Source organism: Castor canadensis, chromosome 11 (genome assembly GCF_047511655.1).
Source record: "Castor canadensis chromosome 11, mCasCan1.hap1v2, whole genome shotgun sequence".
Classification (NCBI taxonomy): domain Eukaryota; kingdom Metazoa; phylum Chordata; class Mammalia; order Rodentia; family Castoridae; genus Castor; species Castor canadensis.
This window is the reverse complement of record NC_133396.1, coordinates 111,163,595-111,190,557: the sequence shown is the minus strand read 5'-3', so window position 1 is coordinate 111,190,557 and position 26,963 is coordinate 111,163,595. Positions and strand designations below refer to the sequence as shown.

General features: G+C 37.3%; 1 protein-coding gene across 2 annotated transcripts; it reads left to right on the top strand.

The window, feature by feature from the left end:
* The first annotated feature begins 2,225 nt into the window (after window positions 1-2,225).
* On the top strand, window positions 2,226-26,142 carry Fbxo28 (F-box protein 28). Of its 2 annotated transcripts, none has more exons than XM_020153228.2 (5): window positions 2,226-2,519; window positions 15,034-15,143; window positions 16,270-16,408; window positions 19,083-19,278; window positions 21,652-26,142. In XM_020153228.2, the coding sequence occupies exons 1-5, from the start codon at window positions 2,253-2,255 to the stop codon at window positions 22,044-22,046; spliced, it is 1,107 nt and encodes a 368-aa protein (XP_020008817.1). In that variant the 5' UTR covers window positions 2,226-2,252; the 3' UTR covers window positions 22,047-26,142. The 2 variants fall into 2 exon arrangements, with proteins under 2 accessions (XP_020008817.1, XP_073904338.1); XM_074048237.1 differs by lacking the exon at window positions 21,652-26,142 and adding an exon at window positions 17,337-17,415 and having other exon boundaries at window positions 19,083-19,226.
* The last annotated feature ends 821 nt before the right edge of the window (window positions 26,143-26,963 follow it).

Below are 26,963 nucleotides of genomic sequence, written 5' to 3'. Positions count from 1 at the left end.
ATTGGAAACTTTAACATTAAATCTAAGAAAGAGAATGCTTCAAAATTCAGTGATTTGTGCACCTTTACCTTTGTTACAGGATTGTGAGAATGCAAAGTTGTGGAAGTATCAAGCAACCCTTTAAAACTTTTAATTCTGAAATAATTACAAGGACCTCTTGAATGTTCTGTATCCAAATTCATTGATTGTTAAAATTTTGCCATATTTCTTTATTAATGCTATCTGCTATTTCAGACAAGACCAAGAGTGTTCACAATGGTATGGCCATAGACGTCATCTATCTTTTCAATCGTCTGAGAATAAACCGAGACGTCATTTCCTTTTATCTGTAAATATGTAAATGTATATTTTTTATGAACAAGGACATTATCTTACAAGGTCATAATACAATTATATAAATCAAAAAATGTGAAGTGATTACAATATTATTATCTAAAATTCATATTTAAATTTTGCCAATTGTTCTTTCAAGCTATTTTTCCCTAATCCATGATCCAATTCAACATCACTCATAGATTTAGTTGCCCTGTCTCTTTAGTCCCTGCTTCAGCTTTTTGCATGCTTGGATTATAGGCATACGACACTACAACCACCTTTCTTTAGTCTTTTTTTTGGGGGGGGCCCTGGGTTTGAACTCAGGGCCTCAATCTTGCTAGACAGGCTCTCTTACCACTTGAGCCACTCTGCCAGTGCTTTTTTGTGATTTTTTTTTTTTTTCTTTTCCAGATAGGATCTGGCTAACTATTTGCCTGGGGCTGGCATCCTCCTGATCTCTGTCTCCTGAGTAGCTAGGATTACAGGCATGAGTCACCAGTGCCCTGACTCTTCAGTCTCTTTTAATCTAGCATAATTCCTCAGTCTTTGTCTTTCATATTAATATCTTCTAAAGCATGAGCCAGTAATATTAATTTGTCTGTCTCAAATGCAAATTATGCATTTTTGTGTATGAATACATCATGGTAAAAGGCACATGATGTCAATTCCTCCCAAAACTTAGCCCTTTTTTCTTTCTGATTTTTTTCTTTTGGGGGGTATTGGGATTTGAACTCAGGGCCTCACACTTGTGAGACACGCTTGCTACCACTTGAGCTACACCCTCAGCCCTTTTTCATTTTTAGTTGTTTTTTAGATAGGATCCTGTTTTTTTGGCCAGGGTGAGCTTCAGACTATGATCTTCTTTCCTATGCCTCCCAGTAGCTGCGATTACACCACATGTGCCATCACACCTCACTTATTAATGAAGATGTGGTCTCACTAACTTTTTGCCAGCTTAGCCTCAAGCCAAGATCTTCTGTAGCTCTGTCTCCCAAATAACTGGGATTATAAGTGTGTACCGCTACACCAGGCCCCCTGTTAGTCTTGATGATTTGGTGGTTGATCTTGATCATTTCTCTCTTGGAAACATTTTTCATCTTTGTAATTAATATATAATTTGTGGGAAGTTATTTTGAGATTATGTAAATATTGTTCTTCATGTTTTAGAAGCTAGTTTTGGCATCTTTTGATCATTCTTGTCTAATACAATTGTTTTGTTGGGATATAATTCACATGTAATAAAATTCATTATTTTAAAGTATTCAATGTTTTTAGTATGTTCACAAAGTTGTACACCATCACCACTATCTCATCCCATTTTTCAACACCCCAAAAAGAAAGTCTGCTTCCATTAGCAGTCACGCCCCTTCCACTCTCCCTCCAGCCTCTGGCAACCTCAAATCTACTTTCAGACATCTCATATAAGTGTCATCATACAATATGTGGTCCTTTGTGTTTGATTTCTTTCACTTAACATATTTCCAAAGTTCATTTGTGTCGCATTTTTCATCCTTATTTTATTTCCTTTTATTTGCCTAAATCAATCATGACTATGATTCGTGCGAAATGGTGATGTTCTAACAACAACCTTCCAGCTGTACTATTATGGCAACAATATTTTATCATCCTTTGTCAGGAAGCTCTTTAAGAAAACTGCACCAATAAAGCTCATTTTAATAAACAGAACTCCTTGTCCTTAAGAAGTTTCCAATCTAAGACAAAAAATGGCCTAAACCACTACCTTTCTTGGGATTTACAGTATTTTCTCTCCTTTCCAGTGGCATAAACAGCAACGTGGCCATCTCTTTCTGCCTGTCACCCCAGAGGCTCCTCCCTCTTGCTCTGGTGCCCCCTCCTCGGAGGTTGCAGGAGGCGGAAGTGACGCACCGGAAGTGCCCCGTTCCCCTAACTGTGGGGGAAGGAATCAAACTCCTAAGATGGCGGCGGCGGCGGAAGAGCGGATGGCTGAGGAGGGTGGCGGCGGCCACGGTGACGGCGGCTCCTCTTCGGCTGCTGGCTCTGTTCAGCGACAGCCCCCTTTGCCCCCGCCCCAGCCCCCTCAGCCGGGGTCCCAGGCGCCTCCAGCCCCGGCGCTGGCTCCGGACCAGCTGCCTCAAAACAACACGTTGGTGGCGCTGCCCATCGTAGCCATCGAGAACATCCTCAGCTTTATGTCCTACGACGAAATTAGCCAGCTCCGCCTGGTGAGCCCCCCCGCGGGACCCCGCCGCCCTCTCCTCTGGGCCGAGGTCTTGGGAGGGGAGGCGAGGGGAGCGTGGTCCCGGGGAGGGAGACCCCGCGAGCCCCAGCCGGCTCCAGCTCCCGGAGCGCGCCCCTCCCGCCAGAAACTGGCCCTCGGCGTAGGTCACCGGCGGGGGGCCGCTTCCGGTTGGCGTTGGTTGTGGGGCTGGGGGCGACGGACTTCGCTTTGGGGGTGTACTTGCCCCCCGTACCCCGCCTGGAATCGGTAGCGAAGTTGGGCTTCCCAGCTTTATGCTCGCCTTGAGCGTGGACCCCCCCACACCCAGGGGTCGCGTTGCCTCTTCTATATGGCCTTTCAGCCCCGGCCCGGTTAAGGGAGAAACTCACTAGTAAGCAACTGATCCCAGGCAGGCTGGGTTAGCCTTGTAAGAATAACGCATTGTTTACCCGTCCGCCCAAGCTTCCTTGTTGGAAAAGATGAAGCAGTGTTGATGGGTCCCCCCACTAAAAAAAAAAAGAAAAGAAAAAAACAGTAGAGGTTCTGAACGTCCGAATCCCAGCGTCCTAACTGACCACCAAAGTAGCGCCCTGGGAAGTGACGGTGCCCACCCTACTTCATCCTGACACATCCCATCCACACAAGCAACTTGACCCCTGGACAGTGTTGGGGTGTTTTTTCTCTTGCAATTCATTAAAGAAAACCAAGTCCTTTACGCCCACCTGCCAGCAGTAGAAGAGGATTATTTATACCTTAAAATCACAGTTGTTTGGTCCAAGATTAAAAAAAAACCAAAAAACCTAAATTTGACATTGGACTTCTACTTCACCCCAGAGGTTTGACTGAAGGTTTCATGAATGTCTTGATTCAGTCAGATATTTTGCTTCCTTTCAGTGAATTTATCTTCAGGTGGTCAGGAAATTGCAGGAGGTGGACATTTTGAAGTGATTGCGAGACGCTTCAGTGTGGATACTAAATCTGCTTTGGATTGTTTTTTAAGAGGACAAAGACGTGTTTCTGACTGTACGCTGTATAGCATTTTAAAAAACTTATCAGTGTGCCATATTTTGGGCTTACACCTCCAGTTTAAAATTAATTATAGTTGCTTTTAAAAAATATGTAAAAGCAAGCTGATAAATGTTAATTCAAACTGATGGGCAGTTTTTTTTTCTAGTCAATACAACAGTTCAACCATGCCAAACAACAGAATGGAGAATTTCTTCAGTTGAAAACAGATATGTCAAAATTGATTGCCTCTGATTTTCAAAACATGTCACTCTAGACTTTTGTCTAGACTCTTAAATATTCCTTCATATTTTTACAAAGAAAGGTGTTTGATCAAAATTGACGATATATGTATGTGGGCGTACATAACATTTGATTGAATTCAGCCAGTCAAGCAGACAATGGCTTTGTAAAGCTTGGACTGTTTAAGTTACATTTTGCCAAGGAAAACAGGTTAGACGTTGTAGTATAGGTGGTGGTTGTTCAGACCCACCTTGTACGTAGTAGATAAGTAAGTGCTCTACCAATAAGCTACACCCCTGACCCTCTTTATACTTTTTTGAAGTTAAAACAGGTTTTGGGGAAGGGGGGGACGGGGACAGCCTATGCTAAGGAGACAAGAATTAGAATACGTCTCACAACTTATTAATAAATGGTATCTCTTTCAAGTGGGATGTGTAGCAACATAGTTAATTTTTAAGCAGCTATCTCTTCTGGCCTTTTAAGGTTAAAGATTTATAATTTTAAATAACAAGTTTTTCTTAGAGTTCCTTTAGTACCAATTTCCACCCTTACCTCCCAGGAACTCTTATTCTTTTCTTTACTTAAGGTCAGTAGGTAATTCTTAACTAGATTAAATGGATAATCTTTTGTGGGAATTTAGAAGTATCTTGGTTTTAGATTCATTGGTTTGGTTTCAGAAGGTACAATTCAGATAACATTAAAGAAATGTTCTTGTCACTAGGTGTCAGCATTAATTTAATTATGATCTTTATATGAAATGGACAGAAAACAGACATTGCCTGGTTAAGTGCTTTGTATTTAATCTTTTCAATTTAAGTGGCCAAAAAGAATCAAGTCACTTAAGTATATGGTGTCTATATAACAAAGTTCCTGTCATTGATTTTTTTTTTTCAGTAGAATTAAGGTTCAGTATTCTTGGAAGGCAATAATACTAAAAACAGAATTAGTTTCTGTAAAGCCAGACGTCAGCTAATTTGGGGCTAATGAGCTAGTTTCTGCCTTGTTCATGTGTGTTTTGGTTTATTCTTCCCAGTTTGCTGAATTGCCTTATCCTATAAGATATCAATCATAAGTATTGTTAGCACCTAACTTAGAGGACAGGTACATAATCTGTTATTCTGTATTTTCTTTGAAAGATTTTCTCTAAGTTGAAGTTGGGCTACAATAACATTTTTCAACTAATTTTGCAAGTTAGATAATAATATTTGCTTCTTGTTACCATAAATAATTGAAATTTGGCTGTCCAGTTTAGTGATTTCCAAGGGACTGTCTGAATGTCCTCTTAAATTGGATCTTTTTCTATCATTAAATACTGCTGTAAAACTATGCCTAGAGCCTCAAAGTCCTGGTTATGCAGAAGTAGTTTTAAATATTTAACTCCCCCACTGTATTTTAAATTATTTGATTGAACCCAACTTTTGAAATGACAAAATGTGTACTTTGAGTTGCTTTCCCATTAAAACAGACAAATTTGTGCTGACGTAGCATTAGCATGTCACCTGGTTTTTTGTAGGTAGTGCATGAGAGACTTTGAAACAAGTAGCAAAGGGTAAGAAGTGAGGTTCTACCCTTAGAAAGCTGATAAAAGCTAACTTTGAACCTGTTCCTTTGACTCATGAACACAATATTCTTACCTGCAAAACGTAAGTATGAGAGGATTTAAAAGATGTTTTAGAGAGAGAGACTATCACAGTTTTCCCCCTGTACTTCAAATGCAGTACATGTAAAGGAGTTATCAGAGCTTCAGAACATGAATTTGTGGGTTAAATTGAGAATACTTGCTTATTTTCTAGAATGAGATTTTCCAGTCAGCAACAAAATACATAGAGCTGTGCTTTGTTCCAAGACATTTCTCTCTCTCTCTTTTTTTTTTTTTTTTTTGGTGGTGCTGGGGTTTGAACTCAGGACTTTGCTCGTGTGAGTCAGGCACTCTACCGCTTGAGCCATGCTCCCAGCCCTGTCCCAAGATACTTCTCTAGAATACTGTTAAGTTGTTAAATCTGCTACCTGTTTATAGTTATTTTTTCAATAGAGCCTCTTGTCTGGGACCAGTCTGCAACATGATTTTCCTATCTATGTCTCCTACACAGCTGGGATTGCAGGTGTGCCCCACCACACTTGGCTTGTTTGTTGAGATGGGAAGCCCTCTTAACTTTTTGCCCAGGCTGTCCTCAAACTGGGGTTCTCCTGATCTCTGCCTCCCAAGTAGTGAGGATTACAGAGTAATAATAAGCGTTACAGGTATGGACCACCACATGGGGCTGGTAGTGGGGTTTGTTTTGAACCTAGAGCCTCATGCTTGCTAGGCATAGAGGCAGTTGAGCCAGAGTAGATACTCTGCTTTGTATACCTCACTTTGTACCAGGAGTTCTCAAATTTTTGTCTCAAGACACGTTTACACTCTTAAGAATTACTGTTTAAGCCCTGAGTTCAAACCCTAGTACCACCAAAAAAGGAAAAAAGATTATTGAAGACCCTGAGAACTTACCTTAGAAAATTGTAGAAAACACCGCACATAATTCCTGTAGCTGTCAAAACAATAATGTCATCATATTATTGCTATATTGCCCATAGAAAATTCCACTGTGTACTTAGAATAAATGAAAAAGTCAATTAACATCTTAGCATAATAAGAATAGTTTGGTCTTGCAGACCTCCTGAAAGAGTCTTGGGAGATCTAGTGTCCCCAGACCACATTTTAAGAACCACTTCTCTGCATTTCTGTTTTATAGAGAAAATTCTTGCTAAATTTTAGTTGGGTTTTTTCTCTCCCATCACTTCTTCCACTGTTGATCTTGTTAATAGGTACTTAAGTACAGATAAGAAATAACAAATCTCTTAGGGACAGTTCATTCTTCCTGTTAACTCCCAAAGTAAAGGGGTTCAACCAGTAACATTGTCTGCAGTGTCGTTGTGAAGACATAATGCATGTGCTTTCCTTGAGCATACTCAGAAAGCCTGCAAGTCACAGGGCAAAGATCATAAATCCAAGAGTGCTGAGGTTAATTGGAGAGACTTCCTCAAGAAAATGGGTTTTATCAGGAAGTAAAAGTGGACGAATATTCCCAGCAGGAAAAAAAAAAAATTTTGAAGTAATGAAGAATTTGGAGAGGGGTGATTTAGAGGGATTAAGGTGAGCTTGAATTTGGAAGTGTGAAGGTTTAAATGTTCTGGATTATTGATCAGTTTCCTAGTATGCCTCAAATTTTTTTATTTCATGGACAGTGAAACGTAAGAAACCATTTTTGAGAATCTCCAGGATGAACAGTTTTGGTGAGGGACTTCAATAAAACTACTTTTTAATCTTTTATCATCATTATAATTTCATAAAAGAGACTAGCTGTATCTGCATACCTGTGCTATAGTTTGGATCTGGAATGTCCCCCAAAGGTCCATTTGTTGAAGACTTTGTCCCCAGCTTGGGACTGTTGGGAAGTGGTAGAAATGTGAAGAGGTGAGGCTTTAATGGGAGGTTTTAGATCATTGGAGGTATGCCCTCAAAGGGGATGGTGGGAACCCAATGTCTTAGTCTCTTACTTCCCCACAACAAAGTAAACAGTTTACACTCCCACAATGAGGCTATTCCCCCCACCTCCCAGCATCACCACAAGTGACCTAAAAAGAATAGCTTCTAATAAGTTGATTACCTCAGGTTCCAATAGCAGAAAGTTGGCTTGATGTACTGAATGGTACAGATTCTTAGAATATTGAAGAAAGGTACTATGTTAAAAAGATGACTTTTATGCATATGAATCCAGTTTTTGTAATTTTGTCGGAGTGGAACTAGGGTTTGAACCCAGAGGTTCAGTGCTTGCAAAGCAGGCACTCTACCACTCTAGCTTTACCTCCAGTCCATTTTACTCTAGTTATTTGGAGATGGGGGTTTCATAAATTGTTTGTCCAAGCCCACCTTGAACCTAGATTCTCCTGATCTCAGCCTCCCAAGTAGCTAGTCTTACAGGTATGAACCATAGGCCCCTGGCCCAATTTCAATATTTTTGACACTAGGAGCAAATGATATCATTTGATGGGGGTATATTACAAGCACCTCCTTCTAGCATCTTGCACTTAAGATTAAGTGAAACAGATATCAAGTGTTTAATTTCCCAAACTTCTGGGGTCTATGTGAGCACATACTCTGCTCTGTTTTCCCTCTTGGTAGAAAACATCTGTACAACTCATGTGGGGGCACCTCAGTAAACCTTTCAAGACTCTTCTCTGAACTTTACTCAGCTGCATTTCTAAGTTAACCTTAAATCATCTAAGTTAACCTAAAATCATTTTTAGAAGAGCCTGTTGTCCCACTAAGTTTAAGCTCCATGAGAGTGGGGAACATACCCTTCATTGTGAGTCTTGAGGGCCTTAGATAGTCTGTGATACAATATAGGTGCTCGTTATCTGCTGAACAGATTAAATAGTCTATAAAACATATCACTGCTCTGAGTAAACAATAGAAAAATAGGTGTCACTGTGAAGTTAGAGGAGTTTTCTATATAAATTATAATCAGAAAAATCAGTGCTTATCATTTGCCTCCTAAACAGGTTAGTAATTTTTTTAATTTTTAATTTTTTAATTCATCCCAGAATGTGACTAACATTTTACAAGACTATTTTAAGAAAATGAGTGTCTCAGAATTTTCAGAATAAAAATTGATAAGGTTATCTGAAGTTAGAAATCTATTTTTAACACTCAAGTTTCCTATATTAATGAGAATAGCGAGATAATCAAAAACAGAAAGCTTTGCTCTTTGGCTTTCAGAGTACATTATCGAAATCCTGGGAATTCTTCCTAATTGTTTTTCTTTATATTTCTCAAATGAATATCCAGGGGACAGACTCAAAGAATGTAAACTTTCTTGTTATTCTGCCCACTGATAATTGAGGACTGCATACATATGTGTGTGTGGTATCTATAATACAACAATGTAGTAGCACAAGTAATCTCTGATATATTTTAGTAAAGGCTTAAAGTATTTTTAAGTAAGAGGTGGAAAGTTTTATTCATATTTGGGTGAAAAAAGTGAAGATGAGTTCACTGGAAAAGCAAGTAGGGCACAAGAAGAACCGAAATAGTTGTGGCTCATTCATGATTCATTTTAAAATGATTTTTCATCTGTCATTAACTTTTTGCACATTTGCTTCATCTTTTTTACTTCTGTGCTCATTCTCTTGCTCTAAATGTGTCAAGGTTAGGTGCACCTGTGCAGGCAAGGATATGCATATCACATCTTGCTAAACCATTAAAATGCAAATACAACTGATATGTAACCTCTAATTACTTATATAATCACAGTATTACCACAGTATAAATTCAGATTTCTCAACTTCTGATTCCTCTTTTTGGGGTATATCTTGAATCTAATAAAGGTTTAAACTAATCTACAGCATTCCCCCCGCTTTTTAAAATTCTTTCCTGCCATTGGCCTTTTGAAGCATGGCTTGTAAAATGTCCTACAATCTAGATTTTTCTTAATTTTCTTCCTTATGATTTTAAACTTTGGAGGAACTGTAGGATGATCTAGTTCTTTTTGTCTAAACATTAGCATAATAGGAACTGCTGTTGATGTCCTTACAAATCTCTTCTTGTCTCAAGAAAGTAGGACTTCTTGGTTTCAGTAGTTTCAACTGAGGATCTGATAAGCACCGAAATCTTTAATAATAGCTGCTGATTTATTTGAAGACAAAGATCAAGTTCTCAATTTATTTGAGAATTTATTTGAGAGTACTAAATGAATACATTTAAATACTAGGTTCCATTATACTATTTCCCTGATACTAAGAGATAGTTTTTATATTTTAACATTTTAGAACTCAGAATATATCTTGATCCACCCATGTATATTACTATGGCAGTACTTCCTTTTTCTGCCAGAAGAGCTTTAATTAAATTGACAGTACGTCTTAAAGATTTACAATATCTTAAAGAGGTCCAATGTACATTTTTCAAGGAAGCTAAGACATCCAGGGAGGAAAAAATGCTATGAACTACACAGCATCATATATTGTAAGCCTTACTGTCAAGTGCTAAGATGTGCATTTTTTAATTAATACTTGATATTAAAGGAAATTTTGTAGCTTTCAAAAATTTACAGTATGATTGTCTCATGTTATTAAAAATGACCATGGTGACACAACAAATCAAAAATGATTCTAAACAAAAATTTTATTGCCACTTAAGTTAGAAAAGGATAAAAGGGAGCTGGGTGTGTGGCTGAAGCTGTAGAGCACCTGCCTAGCAAGCATGAGGCTCTGAGTTCAAACCCCAGTACTGCCAAAAGAAAAAAGGAATTGATTTTAAAGGCATTTTAAATCCTGAAGTAACAGATTAAGAACAAGTAAATCTAGTCTTTTACGGTAAAACAGCAAATAATAACGGAACCTAAGCTAAGTATCATTCTTGTACAATGATTTATTCCATAGGTTTCCTTCTGTTTTGGGGTTTCAGTGTATATGTTTTATAGTTTACATTTTTCCTAATCTGTCAGTGCTCTGATAATTTGTTGGGGTACTTAAAAAATTTTAAATGACATTTAAGACTTTTTATTTTGATTTAACATATTTTGTAATTAGCATATTATTTAAGAGACTATCTGCAGTACATTGTGTTATACATCTATAATCCCAGTATTCAGGAGGCAGAAGCAGAAGGATCAGGGGTTCAAGGCCAGCCTGGTCTATGTAATGAGACCCTGTCTCAAAAAGAATATCTATGGATTTGAGTTTTCCATATCAATAAAACTTAATAAGATATATGTACATGGGGGTGTTTGCCTATAATCCCAGCTATTTGAGAGGTAGAGATAGGATCAAGGTTTGAGGTTAGCTAGCTCAGGCAAAAAGTTAGCAAAACCCTATCTCAAAAAACAAGCCAGGTCGGGCACCAGTGGTTCACACCTATAATCCTAGCTACTTAGGAGGCAGAGATCAGGAAGATCACAGTTCGAAGCCAGCCCAGGCAAATAGTTCTTGAGACCCTATCTCAAAAAACCTCATTACACACACTCACACACACACACACACACACACAGAAAGGACTGAAGGAGTGGCTCAAGATGTAGGCCCTGAGTTCAAATTCTAGTACTGAACAAAAACAACAAAAAACCAAGCCAGGCATGGTGGTATATGCTATAATCCCAGCTTCTCAGGAGGCAGATAGAATCAGTTTCTAAGACTGGCACAAGCAAAACCATGTAAAAGTGCCTATCTAACCAAAAATGGCTGGGTCGTGGCTCAAGTGTTAGAGCACTTGCTTACAGTGCAAGGCCCTGAGTTTAAACCCCAGTACCGTACCCCCTTCCCCCCAAACAGATATATGCAACTATTATCTTGGTTATTCCTGTGTCTTTACATCTGTCAAACTACCTAAATTTATTGCAACTTTTTAAAAAATGGGTGCCATCAAAAGCTGTTTCCATGACATCATTCACTTTTTTTTTTTTTACTGTCACCATTTTTCTTTTTAACTGATACATACCGTATTTATTTTTGAGGTATCATGTGAGTTGGGTTTGTTTGTTTGTTTGTTTATTTGTTTTTGAGGTAGGGTCTTGCTGTGTAGCCCAGGTTGGCTGGAACTTACCATCCTGCTCATGTCTCCCGAGTGCTGGGATTTTAGGCATACACCACTCCTCTTGGCCTATTCGATGTTGTGACATACATATATACTGTGTAATGTTTGAATCTTGGTAAACGTACCTTTCTCCTCAAACATTTATCATTTCCTCCTAGCAAAAGCATTTAAAATCCTTTACCTAACTTTTGTTAATGTACAGTATATTATCGGTATCAGTTGTCCCCCTACTGGGCAATAGCACACCAGATCTTACTCCTGTCTGACTGTAACTCTGTACCCTTGATCACCTGCTCTCCTCCTCTCCTCAGCTCTTCTCAGCTGCTTCTAAACCACCATTCTCCCTTCTGCCTCTATGAGCCCTCATAGTTTTTAACATATCATCATCTTTTTATTAGGCTCTGTATTTTTAACTTACTGTCTTGGGTAAATTGTGAAATTCCTAGGATTTTTTGTTTGTTTGTTTTAATAACCAGAGAAACAAAATTTCTTCCCTTTAGTTTAGAACATCATTAACATGTCCTTAAATTTAGAACTCTACTTTAAATGAGGCAATTTTGGTTTGGGTTTTGATTGTTTTGGGGAGCTAAGGATTGAACGAGGGCGTCCGAGCATTATATCACAGAGTGAGATAATTTAGAGTTGCAAGTTACCTTACACTGTCAGCAGTAGTCATTAAATTGGTTCTCTTGGGGGACATGCAGTATATTTTAGTTTTCCTTCAGTCACTTTGCTTTCTTCTAAATCCTAAATAAAAGTTGTGTGTATGCTCTTTTGTATCTTTGTGTTTATGAGTCAGTCAGTGTTTATTGAATATCCATGAAAGGATGAGGACCACATTAGAACACTGAGCTTGTCTTACACTGTTGATTAATGCTTTACATATTTTTATGTTGATTTTTGTGGTGCTGTTCTAATTTGTCTTTGAGACTTTTTTTTTCTTTTTACTAGTTCTGAACTACAAATGTCATTTTAAGCTTTTATTTGTAAGCCTTTTTTTTCCCCCCATGTACTTCTTCTTTTGGTGATCATCTACATCAATCCTCGCTATCTCTAGTGAAATTTGCAGAACCATATCTTTAGTCCTTTAGTCCTAATATTACAGTGCTTATAGAAAATAACCAACCATCATAGTACCAGATCTTTCAAAAGATGAGTGATCTTTATCTGGAAGTGTAGCTCAAGTGGTAGAATGCTTGCCAATGGTTTTCTCATTTTAGACTTTGTGCCTTTGCACTATCAACTGCAACTCGGCAGTCCTTGCCCTCTTCCTTCAAAGTCTAGTTTCAAATTTTTTGTCATGTAAGGTCTCCTGTAGTTGACTTATTCTCATCAGCCATTCTTCGATACTCAAAACTAGTCAGTGCTCATACTTGCTTGAGTTTCTAAGTGATTCATAAAAGATACTGTAAATCATACAACTAGCTATAGTCAGTGCAGCAAAACAAAGTAACTTCAGCTGAACCTTGGCAATTGTAATAGTAGTGATTGACCTTAAATTTTGTGTAATTGTGTTGTTTAAAAATTATTTCATAGTGAGTGAATGCCTATAATTCCAGCACTTGGGAGGCTGAGGCAGGAGGATCATGAGTTTAAGGGCCAGCCTGCATTACATAGCAAGTTTCAGACCAGCTTCATCTACATAGTGAGACCGTTTCTCTAGAAGGATAAATAGATAGGTACGTAGATAGATATTTCATCTTAGAACTTAACAGCATTTTAGAGTTTATAGAGACATTAAGTGTTCTACAAGGTTGTGTCAGAAGGTACCTTGGGGTTTTCTTTTTTTTTTTTTTTTTTTTTTTTTTGGTACTGAGATTTGAACTCAGGGCCTCAAGCTTATGAGACAGGCTTTCTCGCACCTGAGCCATACCACTAGTTTTTATTTGGCTTCTACTGTGAAAGATGAGAATTTAGCCCTCTCTGTTGCCTTCATTTCACACTCAAAAATAATGTCTTTTCTCAATACAATAAAAGTATATATTTTTTCTCACATAAGAGTTGAAAACTGGTGTTTGTAAAAATGTGATTATTCAGAATTAGGGTGCAGATTGTCTGAAGTGTGGTCCAAGGAAACTATAGGGGTTCCCAAGATCATCTCAGGGGTCCATAAGATCTAAAATATTTTTATTATTGTGTTTTTCACTCATTCTGGTAGTTGTATAACGTGATCTTATCTACACATTGATAACTAATAAAATATGTGCTGTGTGTTCTTTTGTTTTTTAGAATTTTCCAAGTTATAGAAGAGCTCTTCAAAATATAAAATAATGACCCTTACTAGTTTGTTTTGGAAGGAAGAGTTATTTATTTCATTAAAAACATATGTTAAAGGGTTGGAGGCATGACTCATGTGATAGAGAGCCTACCTAGCTATCTCAAGTCCCTGAGTTCAAAACCCCAATATTGCATAGATAATATAATATATGGGTTTATTGGCCTTTTTATTCAGTTACTCTGAACAAATGTTGGTAACTGGCTTAGTTAGGAGTAGATTCTATTGTATTTTAAACTATCATTATAAATTACTTAAGTCACAGTACTCAAAGTTTGTTTTTTAATTTACTATGAAGTTGAAAATAAATATTAATACATTTCATGTAGCATTCTGTGATTTAGGAAATGCCTGGTGTTGATATTAAAGCCTTTGTGTACTTCAACCTAGTTTGCAGGAATTTTTGTCTCCCTGTATTCTAAGGAGAAAACAAACATATCTGGGGTTTCATCAGCATTTCATTGCATCAAATGTGTGTCACACATTTATACATGGGTGCTGTGAGAGACAGAAACATAAGATGCCTCTGACATAATTGACTTATCTTTGGCAGACATTTACTTCATTGTCTTACTTTCAACCTCCAGCCCTATAACTGAAGCACTGAAAGTTTGTCAGGGATCAGAAAACAAACAGGGGGTTGGGGGTATGGCTCAAGTGGTAGAGTGCTTTTAGTTGAGGCCCTGAGTTCAAACCTCAGAACTACTAAAACAGGAAAAAAAATTTATATACTAGATTTATTAAGATGAAAAAGATGTTAGAATATCTTAAATATAACAGCTATATATGTGGAATGCAGATTTTAAATTAGTACTAAGATAAACTTTAACAATTTTATATAGTATTTAAGAGTTTACCAAGTGGTTTAGCCTATATTTTATTTAATACTAGTGATTGAGTATTTGGTCACATTTTACAGATGGCTAGATAAAGCTTTCAAATAGTAGCTGACTTGCACAAAAATGCATATAGGTTGACTCAAATCAGCTGTTCTAACATCTGATATTTTTACTGTAAAAATAGCATATGCCTTAAGAACTCAAAGTAGTTGTCTTTGTGCTACACAGTCATTCTGGTTGTTGATCATTTAAATTTTGTGAGAGGTTAGACTCAGTTTGATATACATTTTTGCCTAAAAGGGAATTTCTCTGTTTTCAAGCTATTAAAAAGCTTTCCAGGTACAGTTTTTACTGATCCACAGGGCCACAACTTACTGGGTACATGCACCTAACATCTAAAGTAAATGATATTAATTTCTTAATACTATAGAAATTACATGGCTTAAGGGATTCACTCACTGACACTGATTCAGAGATTCATACAGCAAACTGGGGAACAGTACTAGCACTGAGAACTTTCAGGTATTTGTTAATGATTTGGTTGTTGATTTAAAAGAAAAAAATTCTGTCTCCCGTCTTGCCATAGGTTTGTAAAAGAATGGACTTGGTCTGTCAGAGAATGTTGAATCAGGGATTTCTCAAAGTGGAGAGGTACCATAATCTATGTCAGAAACAAGTTAAAGCACAACTTCCAAGGTATGTTATGGCTAGCCATGGCATTAATTTACAGTTGTGGGTGGTGGTTTCTCTAATTTTTTTTTTTTTTTTAAATCCCAAGAGTTTACATAGTCTTCCAACTTTTTCTAGCAAAAGACAGTTGATTTTCAGTAACAATGCTAAGACAGTTCAATGAGAAAAGGGTAATGTTTTTAAAAATTGACTGGGTATAGTTGGTGTGTGCTTGTAAATCCAGCACTTGGGGAAGCTAAGTAGGAGGATCATGAGTTCAAGGCCAGCGTAGACTATATAGTGAGACCCTGTTTCAAAAATATTTTTTGTGGGGGGCAGTACTGGGGTTTGAACTCAGAGCCTCACACTTGGTAGGCAGGTGCTCTACCACTTGAGCCACTTCACCAACCCTGTTTTGTATTGGGTATTGAGATAGGGACTCAAGAAGTATTTGCCTGGGCTAACTTCAAACGTGATTCTTATCTCTGCCTCCTGGGTAGCTAGAATTACAGGCGTGACCTCCAGGACCTGGCTTCAAGAAGTATCTGCATGTGATAGAATGAATTTACACCTCTCCCTCATGCGCTTTGCAAAGGGACCATAGTCCTATGTGTAAATGGCAGGAGTAACTCTGGAACCCTAGGAAGAAAACATAATAGTAAATCTTCATGAACTTGGATTAGTGTTTCTTATATATGAAAACAAAAGTAGATGGACCTGGTGATCCAAGCCTGTAATACCAGCACTTGGGAGACTGAGGCAGGAGGATGGAGAACTTGAGGCCAGCCTGGGCCAGCCTCGTGCATGTACTAGGCAAGGGGTCTACCACTGAGCAACTCCACTAGCTGTAATTCTTCTTAATATGAAGTGTAGTTAGAATTAGTCCTTATCAAGGACATCTGTGCACAGTGATTCATTCATCTTTATAGTTAAGGATTACATTGTAGATGTAGATGTAATGTCTAACATGTCAAAATGGACATCTTTGGGGAGGGGATCATTACTCAGTTTACCACAGCTCGAAGTCAATCTTACCTCAAGACAATAATAACAAAACATAGTTGGATTGTTTCAGGAAGGCATTTTGTTTGCTTAACAGTTTATTCTACCCTACTGTGTTAATAGTTGCCATTTATTTTTACTATTATTTTAGGAGAGAGTCAGAAAGGAGAAACCATTCTTTAGCCCGCCATGCAGACATACTTGCTGCTGTGGAAACCAGGCTGTCGCTGTTAAATATGACTTTTATGAAGTATGTGGATTCCAATCTCTGTTGCTTCATCCCAGGAAAGGTAAAGTGGATCTGTTTATCCAAAACAACTGGAGTGTCACATGCAAACTTTAAGTTGTTAGAAACTTACGAAGTGGTCTTTACAATGTTAGCATTGTCCATGCTTCTGAATGAGCTTCTCAGAATGGGTATGTTTAGTTTTGTACAATTACCATAGGAATATGTATCATTTGTGTGATCTTTATATTTAAAATTCTAATTGTAAAATATAAGAAGCTCTGATATTCTGTAGGGAAGCTTGGTAAGAGTTCCATTCTCAAGAAAAAATTTTTAACTTTTGCTGTTTGCAGAGATGCCAGAGATACCACAGTGAACAAGATAGGAATTGTCCTGCCTTCAGGACACTGACACTGGCCTTGAGACCATTACCATTACTATTCCTGCCTCAGTTGTTTTCTTCCTGGATCTCCAAAGTGATCAGTTCTACATCATCATTCATTCTTACTTAAATATGTCAAGAAGCCTTTCCCAGACACCATCTGATGTATTCCCTCTTCTTCCCACAGGAACTATCACATTACTCTCTTTTTTCCTCATGGCATAACTTTAAATTATTTCATTATTTGTTTACTTAAACTTCATTATAATAAGGGTCTTGTCATCTTCATTTGCTGCTTTTTAATATGACATGTCCATAGAAGGAACTCAGTAACTATTTGAATAAAATGTTTATCTTGTAATTTTAGGATATTCTCACCTAATTAAATTATAAGTCCAAGGGAAAGTACTCTTATTTTCTTTTTCTTGACATATGTATTAGTTTCCAATGTGGTAATTGAATAAATTATCTTTGAAAAAAAGTGATTTTCTTCTAAAGTGAGTTCCTTAGTAGTAATGCCAGAAATAATACAGCATTAACCACTAGTGCCTTGGATTTTGCCTTTGATTATTTGGTTCTGCATATTCTCCCTTGGCAATCTATTTATTAGCTACTGAAGCATCACTATCATCTGAGTTTCTCTCCTGTGTTCCTGACCTGTACTTCAGCTGCCAGCTGCCATCAAGCAGGTATCACCTGACTATCCCATGTAATTCAAAATCAGCATACTGATTTGAGGGACTGAGATCAGGATTGCAGTTTGAGGTCAGCCTGGGCAGATATTTTGAGAGACTCCATCTCCAAAATAACCAGAGCAAAATGAACTAGAGGTGTGGCTCAAGCAGTAGAGTGCCTACTTTGCAGGTGTGAAGCCCTGAGTTCAAACCCCAGTCCTATCAAAAAAATAAATAAAAATAAATAAAATAAAATAGTCAACATACCTTATCCCTCAGAACATCCATCTAAGCACACACCAATTCAGCCCATGGCAGTTCCTGTTCAGTCCTCAGTCCCACAAACGTGGACTCTTCTATGAAGTTTTGTTGGCTCTATGAAAAGGACAAATCCTAATACTTTAAAAAATCTTGCTGACATGTATTAGGTCCTTGTTTTTTTGTTTTGTGTGTGTATGGTACTGGTTTTTGACCTCAGGGCTTTGTACTTGCTAGGCAGGTGTTCTACCCCGTGGGACCATCCCATGGTTCTTGTCATTCTAGACTGACAAGGACCATCACACTACTGAAAGTATAGAAAATGTTAAGGACTAGGAGTTTGTCCAGGTACTGTTCTGCTAGATTATGTTTCTCTAGTAAACAATATATGTTTGCTATCTGAGTAAAGGAGAAGAGAAGACCCATTATAAGATGGATCCAGAATTGGGAACTGGGAGAACTGGCTGGATAAATGCAGTGGGAGGAATGTATTGATTAAAGATTGCCTGAGGTTTTGGTGACAGAATGGTTTGGTTTGTTAGTACACAATTCTCATGGGGAAAAGTCCCATTGGAATAGATGTCATTCAGATTGTGGGCTTTAGGAATGTGAATTATTATCTTCAGGTCTATGGTGAAGCCATGGGAAATATTAAGGATACCCTCACAGGGATAAAAGCTGAGAGCATAAATGACTGAGAAAGTTCAGTTACAATTTCAACAAGAGAGGGGATAATTAATATTAGTATTGTAAGAATTTTGTTTCTTCTCCATGTATATTGTGCCTTGGGTTTCCCCATTGCAATTATCATTAAAACAGTTGCTACCCTTTGGTGATGGCAAGAAAGTGTGATCTAAGGAAACCATTCCAATCCATGGTGACTCTTGGAGAATGAAACTTTAAACTTTAAAGGGATAGAACCTGTGGGAGCAGTGCAAAAGAGAGAAGGAAATTGGATTGAGTTCCTGGGGCTTGGGGAGTGGAGTTGGATTTGGATTTGGAGGATTAATAGAATATGGGTTTGGGTAATAACCCCACCCTACCACTACTCCCATGTGGGATTTAATTTGTGTTTGGTCTTCTGGTTTCTTTAGCAATTTGTGTAACCCTCTTTATATCATGTGTCTGTACAGATGTCTCCCCAATTATTCTATGATTTCCTTCAGGGGAGGAGCTATATTTTATTTGTCCTGACTTCTTAGCTCTGGGACAATAACTAATAAGTCTAAGTATTAAGTATAAAGTATTATAACAAGCCTAAAAGTTACATGTTGCAGATAATAATATTATCCATGGCCAGTACATCAGTTAAAATATCCCATAGATCTGTACAGGAATTGCAAAACAAGTGATCGTTTTTCTGCATATTTAGCTATTTTCTTTAAAAAAATTCTTTAAATGCTAATGAGAATTCATTGTTTTAGGTAATTGATGAGATTTATCGTGTATTGAGGTATGTAAATTCTACCAGAGCCCCTCAACGAGCTCATGAAGTACTGCAAGAGTTAAGAGATATTTCCTCCATGGCAATGGAGTACTTTGATGAGAAGATTGTTCCAATTCTAAAGAGAAAATTGCCAGGCTCAGATGTTTCTGGAAGACTCATGGGCTCTCCTCCAGGTAACTCTTGATTATAGTATTCAAAGTTTTAATAATATTCATGCATACTTCTGTAATATGCTTTTACTTACTATTTTCATTTAACCACATATCTTGAAATTTTCTGTTAGTAAATATTTATCTGTAGCATCATTTTTAGTAATAGATTGAATTACAGACCATAACTTATATAATTGGTCCACTACTCTTGGGCATATCTGTTATTTCTAGTTTCCTTTTTAAAAAAATTTTTTTTTTTTATTTATTTACTTTTTTTCAATTTGGTGCTAGAAATTGAACCAGGGCTTCATTCATGCCAAGCACATGCTCTTCCTCAGCTCTTTGTTTCTAATTTTTTTTTTTTTTTTTTTTTTTTTTTTGCAGTACTAGGGCTTGAACTCAGGACCTACACCTCCTTGAGCCTACATGAGTTTCCCCTCCCCCCCTCCCTTTTTTTGTGAAGGGTTTCTTTGAGATAGGGCGTCACGAACTATTTGCCTGAGCTGGCTTTGAACCTCGATCCTCCTGATCTCTGCCTCCCGAGTAGCTAGGGTTGTAGGCATAGTTTTCTTTGTTTTTTGTTTTTTTTTTTTAATTAAATTATGCTATGTAGAACAATCTTATGGCTAAATATTTGCAAATACCACAGTATTGACTTAAAGTACCATTTCTGATTAGTTAATGTTCATTTTTTAAAAACAAAAGTTATACCAGATAAAACCCAAAATATTCTTTTGATATTTTTTGAGACGGGACTTAATATGTATCCCAGACTGGCCTTGAACTTGATCACCCTGCCTCAGTCTCCTGAGTGTGGGATTAGAGACATGTGTCACCATACCCAGTTCAAAATATTCTTCATGCAAATAATGCAGTGTACTATTTCAGCCACCGCAGTATCTGGCTGCTACTTTCTTTTTTTAATTTTTATTTTTTTATTATTCATATGTGTATACAATACTTTTTTAAAAGACAGGGTATGTTGTAGGCTATTTTGAATCCTGTCACTTCGTGGTAGCTATTTTGCAAAGTGTTACTTGTGTGGTAGCTGCTTTGTGAAAGCATATTAGATACTAGAGATTTATGCTCTTTATCTGCTGAAAGACTAAATTGGGGCTGGGATGTAGCTCGGTGGTACAGTGCTTGCCTAGCATGTGCGAGGCCCTGGGTTCAATTCCAGCACCAAAAAAAAAAAAGACTAAATTGTTTGATATCTTTTACTCTTGCAAATACTTTAAATTAGGGGGGAAATTTTAGTAAGCTTTCTGTTTTGTTCAGATTTTTCCCTCCAATACTCAGTGGAGTAACTGTCTCTAATTTAATAAAGAAGCCTATGACATTAAGTATTGTTAGATGCACAGCACTGCACCGTGACCTATAGAGACTAAAAAGTGGGCTGGAAGTACAACTCAACAACAGAGTACCTGCCTAGGAGCACGAAGCCCTAAATTTAAACCCCAGTATTACCAAAAAACAACAACAAAAAATATACTGATAAAACATAAAGATTTAATACTCACAAAAAACTGAAAAGAAAAGAAATACATGCTATGTGCTCTCGGGAATCTTACTGTTTTTAAAGATAAGACATACCTAGAATTGAAATTAAATTATTGTAGAGAAGAAAAATATGTCAAAACACTATCCAATTATATACAAATATGGCAGAGACCGAATCTTAATGGAGATAAAACCAGTATTGGTTGGTTTGATTGATAATGTCATGAGGTAAGAATTGGTCTATACCTCGGAATAAAAGTGGAAGTTGGATGAGGGAAAGAAGAGTATACCTCAGACAGTGAAATTACAGTGGTTACTTAGATGTACAAGTCTAAGTCTATCTATGTCTATAATCTTGGCTACTTGGGAGGAGGCTGAGATTGGGGGATCAATATTTGAGGCCAGCTAGGACAAATAGTTCATGAGACCCCATTTCCAAAGAGTAAAATGGAGTACAGGTGTGACTCAAGTGGTAGAGCACCTGTTTTGCAAGCACAAAGCACTGAGTTCAAACCTCATCCCAACCAAAAAAAAAAAAAAAAAAAGATGGGGGAGGAAAGAAAATGGGAAACAAACAAAAAGGTTTATGTTTGTTTATGTAAAATAAGATAGAAAAGTATTATTTTCCAATTTCACTATTTGTATTTTCTTACTTGGTCCTAAAAATGTTTATATTTTGAATCCAAGTTTCTCTATTGGTTGGCAGTCCACATGATCAGGAAAATGAGAATTCAAACTCATTTATTGTTAAATTATCTGATTAGTCCATTAAAGCAAGTAGATTGCAAAGAAAAAGAAATCAGAAGTGATTTCAGGAGGATATTCCATTCTAAAACAAGTATTACTGGTAGGAAAACATTAAGTGATTAACCCTTTTAAACTATTTTCCTACAGTTCCAGGACCATCTGCAGCCCTAACAACAATGCAGCTCTTCTCCAAGCAAAACCCTTCAAGACAAGAGGTTACCAAACTCCAGCAGCAGGTTAAAACCAATGGTGCTGGAGTGACTGTTCTCAGACGTGAAATTTCTGAGCTTCGCACCAAAGTGCAAGAACAGCAGAAGCAGCTTCAAGACCAAGACCAGAAACTGCTAGAGCAGACCCAGATCATAGGTGAACAGAATGCACGTTTGGCAGAGCTAGAACGCAAACTACGAGAAGTAATGGAAAGTGCTGTAGGAAACTCCTCAGGGTCTGGGCAGAATGAAGAGTCTCCTCGGAAACGAAGAAAGGCAACAGAAGCCATAGACTCTCTTAGGAAATCCAAACGACTTCGGAATAGGAAGTAAATTGGAATATGGTTCTAGCTCCAGAGGAAGAGATAGGTTAAGCAATTATGCATATCAGGATACTGGGAGCAACATGGTGTCCCTTAAGCTTCTAGACTTTCAGAATACAACTTACACTTGAACTCTAATGGTTGGGACTTTCTTTTCCCACTTCTGGTGGAACTGATGCACAGAATGTTTTTACTTTGCAATAGATTTGTACTAACCAGACCTGTTCTATCATGTTTTGGGGAGCTAACTTTTTTTTCTGTGCACATAATGTTTAAAGTAAGTTTATTTGATCTGCATATATGCACATTACATAAAGATCTTAAACTCAGTCTTGATAGACTAGAACTTAAGTTTAATACAGAAAATGTCCTGTTCACTTGAAAGAAAAAAAGTACTTTTTAAATGGACACTATCTTGTTTAAAAAAAGTTGACTTTTTGTTATAAGTGACCTTTGTCTGGAATGTCTAAAAAGTAGTTAATGCTTTTTAATATTGAAGTGATGGGTAAATGAAAGGACTTCCATAGTATTCACTGTAGAAGGAGCCTCTACAGTATTGACTATATATTTTTATAAATTGCTGGCAAGGGATGTTTCCAGTTGTTACATACATGTTTTCAGTTTGTTTTCGGGCCATGTCCTACATTTGCATGGATGGATGCATGCATTGCCTAGTCAACTCACTTACAAAGCTCTTGCACTGGTCTTGATCCTGAATCTCTATACTTCTCCACTTTTAGAGCAGTGTCTTCATTGATGTAAGCACTTAACATCTTCCACTGCAACAGTTTGCCTCTAGGGGGAGAATTGTTAGTCCATTTGTCCTCCAGTTTTATAGGAACAAGAGACTATTAAAGCCCATTGCTTTATCTATTCTCCGCAGGGTTCAGTCACACTAGCTAAGGTAGAACCCCAAATCCAAGGTTCTTTCTATTGAGATCAGATCTCTGGGAGCTAGGACTGATCCTAACTCACCACTGTGTGCTTGCTCATGGATCAGATGTGGTGACTGAGTAGGGGATCCTACTATGGATGCAGTTTTGCTACTGAAAGAAAGTTCATTGAAGAAAACTGTACCATGAAAAATCTGAGCATTTCGTATCTAGGGGTTGACCTGAGGAAAGCGTCTTAACATTAATTTCAGGCTTTCCTTGCATTATAACTTTAAACAAAAGCTTTAATTTTGTTTGCACTCCTGTTTTGAGCTTGTAACTGGAAAAGCATGTCTTGCACTGTTCAACCTTCTAAGTGGTCACTTTAACAACCTCCAAATTGTGTTCTTTTCCCCAGTTGTATATTTCTGAGTCATTCAACTTATCACTGTCCTGGTTTTATTTTAATGTGTTAAATTATGTAGTTATTTTACTGTTACGTTCTTTTAAGGAACTGTTGCCCTGGGCTACAGTTATTTAAATAAGTTTAGGTGTAATACAGAAAACTATCCCTTTCCAGGTGGGAGTTTGACACATGTATAAAACCTAAGGTTTTGGTAAGTACCATAATTGAATAAAAGCACAAGCTTATTGCCTTTTTTTATCCGTCCAACATGACATGGTTATGCATCCTTTAGGTTAATCTTACCAAATGGAACTTTCCTATCTGTTTTTAGTTCTGTCCTTTCATAATACTGTCCTTAGATTTTGATCATTTCTATGTCTAACTTTGAAACTCCATTTACAATGTAGTATGTTTTCAATGAAAAACCACAAAGTAACATCCAAGTGTTTAATGGTTTGTTGGGAAGGTAATTTAAAAATAAACAGTTTCCTAAAAACATTTTGTCAGCCAAGGTCATCCATAAAAGTCCCATGTCTGGAACTTATTTTCTCAGCAGGTCTCATTTTTGTAATCATAGGATTTAGCCATATTGCCATAACTTTGGAGGAGGCCTACTGGAATACTCACGGCATAACTTTAATAGTCTGCTTTTCTGATAATAAGAAAATGTTTTTTATGTATCAGAGTACAGGTTTACAAAGTATGATCTTTATGCATCAAAGGGAGATGCCTCAGATTATGTCTTTATAATTATTAAAAGTTTCCTGAATTTCTTTTCAAAACTACATCTGCGTAGCATAAATGTATGTATAGTCTTCCACTAGTTAACATGAATATATGGCTTTCATAATGAGCACTCACTATTAGAGAGAAATTTTCTGTTCCAAACATAGATTTCTACAGCATATGCTCTATTCCCTTGTTTGTAAACTTGAGCTGCACTTGGTGCATGAATATTCATGACTAGGAGAATAAAGCAGTACAGTTGACAGTTTAAGTCTTAGAATTGTTAAAACATGTTAGGATATTGCCTTCACCATTTATCTTATTGGGTAGCTTTTAAACTTGCTTTTGGATACCATAATTGTATTTAGGGTTCTACAAATCACAAATTACTTTGATCAGCTAAAATTAACGTTATGAAAAAATTATAAACCTAAGAGAGAATGTTAGTAATTTAAATGTTGTGGGTTGTTAAGACAAAAATTTCATAAAGTATCTCCATCATCTTCCTTGGCCACTTTTCAAAGACTTCTGAGTCATTTTTATGTATAAATTTATTATAGTACAACACTACACACGTGGATAAAAATATGAAAAGACATACATAAGAAATGAAGAATACTGGCCACACCCCCTCACCCTGACTGGATCCTCTGCTTATCTAACCACATGGAGGGCTTACTCGGTTTTCACACATCCTGAGCTAATACAAAACCTGCTGTTTTTCAACCATCTTTTTTGATGTACAGCGCCTGGAAATAATGGGGCAAATGCAAATGTATTCCGAGTAACCCTACTGTTGTAAGGACTATTGGGGTGCCATCAGGTCTAAAGCCACTGGTTTTGGAAGCAACATTTTGGTAAAAATGTTTTTTTGGAGTACTGAACTTTACAGGGGCTTGCCTTAATCTCTATTTAGTAGTTTCAAGATGTGTGTGCTATTCTATATGTTAAAATGTTAAAATATTCTATGTAACCCCAAAAGTGGGTTAAACAGAGTATAAGTAATTCCTAAATAAATAAGCTAAAAGGTGTCACTACAGCTGGATTTTTGAGAGCAAATGAACATGAAAATAGGCTATGCGTCATAAAAATAATGGCACCTTAGGATTGCACTATTTCATGCATTATTTTATAAGCCATTTCATAGCCTGCACTTTAATCTCCAAAGAAATGTGTGGTGTCCTAGTTCCCTATTAGTAGACTTTTTCCTAAGATTGGGCACTTAATTCTATTTTACTATACTGAATTAGTTTCTTGGAGGTGGATTCTTTTTTGAGTTCTCCATTTCCTTGGCCATAATATTTTTTAGGATCTGGGAACTCCCTCTTACCTATTTCCAACAGAATATAATTTTAATTTAATGTAATATAAATCTCATACTTGGTGATCAGCACATGCTTATATCCTCTTCTAGCAGTGAGTACCCATATCAAACCCTCTGAAAATACAAGATTTCAGGACAGGAATAAAAGGCCTGAAAGGAAATGCCCTGAATTGATGCAAATGCTTAGAAGTGACTAATTCTAACTGGAAACCCAATTTGATAAGCTGTCCAGTTCTTTGACTTGGGATCTACCTGAATTCCTTTAATTGGTATGCAGAAGGTTAAGTTAAAACTACTTAAACTTTAGAAATTATTTTCAACAAATGCTAAATCTACAAAATGACACTAGCATGTAGTTGCTGCCTACCAAGATCTCACTTTGAATAGCAAAACACTTAAATGGGTGATACTATGACAGCCTCAAGTAATGTTGGCCTTTTGCAACTTCCTAAGAATCTTGGTTCAATCTCTAAAGTTCAAACATTAAATCCAAGTTTTTCATGCTGTGTCTGAGGAAAACTACAAGGTTTAGGAGCATATCAATCTATTGGGTCTATTGCCAAAGTCTAGTGGTCCGTATTCAAAACTACCAAAAGGTTAGAAGTGTTTAAAATTCCTTTATGTGGTACCATGTCTGTTTACCTATGCTTATGAGCAACAATAAGTCACTAGTTTACCTTCTGGATTTTAATTGTTATAACCTAATCAATTACTGGAAAGTGAAAAACACCTCCTGGTCACACAATAGGGTACGGAAATAAATGTGTTGTTACCAGTACTACTTGTTTTCTTTGTATTTCATGCACAAGAATTTACAACTGTACCCCTAATGTGACTTGACTTTTTTTGGTTGCAGTTTTTTGAGTTTCACTGTGTAGCCCAGGTGGCTTCAAACTCGTGATCTTCCTGTCTCAGACTCCTTAATGCTTGGATTATAGGTGTATACCACCATGCTCAGCTATAGCTACTGTCTTGAAACACTGTACTGTGTGTTTTACACATTATTGTAGTCCTTCCTCACAGCCTCCTTGAAAAGCAGGTTTTACTCCACATGGGTAGTTGGTGTTGGATAAGCAATATATCCACAGTGACTTTAGTGGATTTGACCCAAACTCATCTGCCTCTGAAACTTTGTACTTCCTTGCTGCGCTATGCCCCATTCCAAAAAAGCTAGGAGCGAATGATACGTTAAACTTCACATGTGGATAATCATTCTATACATCCCCTGGAAGCAGTGAATAGGGATTAGGCCGTGGCTCAAGTGGAAGAGCACTTAGCTAGGAAGATCAGGCCCTGAGTTCAATCCTCAGTACCATGAGGAGGGGGAGCCTTTCTTGGGAAGAACACTGGTTCTCTTCAAAAACTAATCAGAATTTTCAGTGAAATAAAATCATACGTCAATACTGACTTCTTAAAGGTATAAATGATAGGGAATTGTAGACAAAATTCTCTGAGAAAGAGCCAACCCTTCACTGATAAGTGCTTGCTCCCCTCCCCCAGCTTGTCAACAACAAGGACATTCAGATAGGAAATCTTACAGATAAGCTGTGCTGAAAGGTGACAGCATTGTCCCAGCAACATCATTCAGTTAACTGCCCA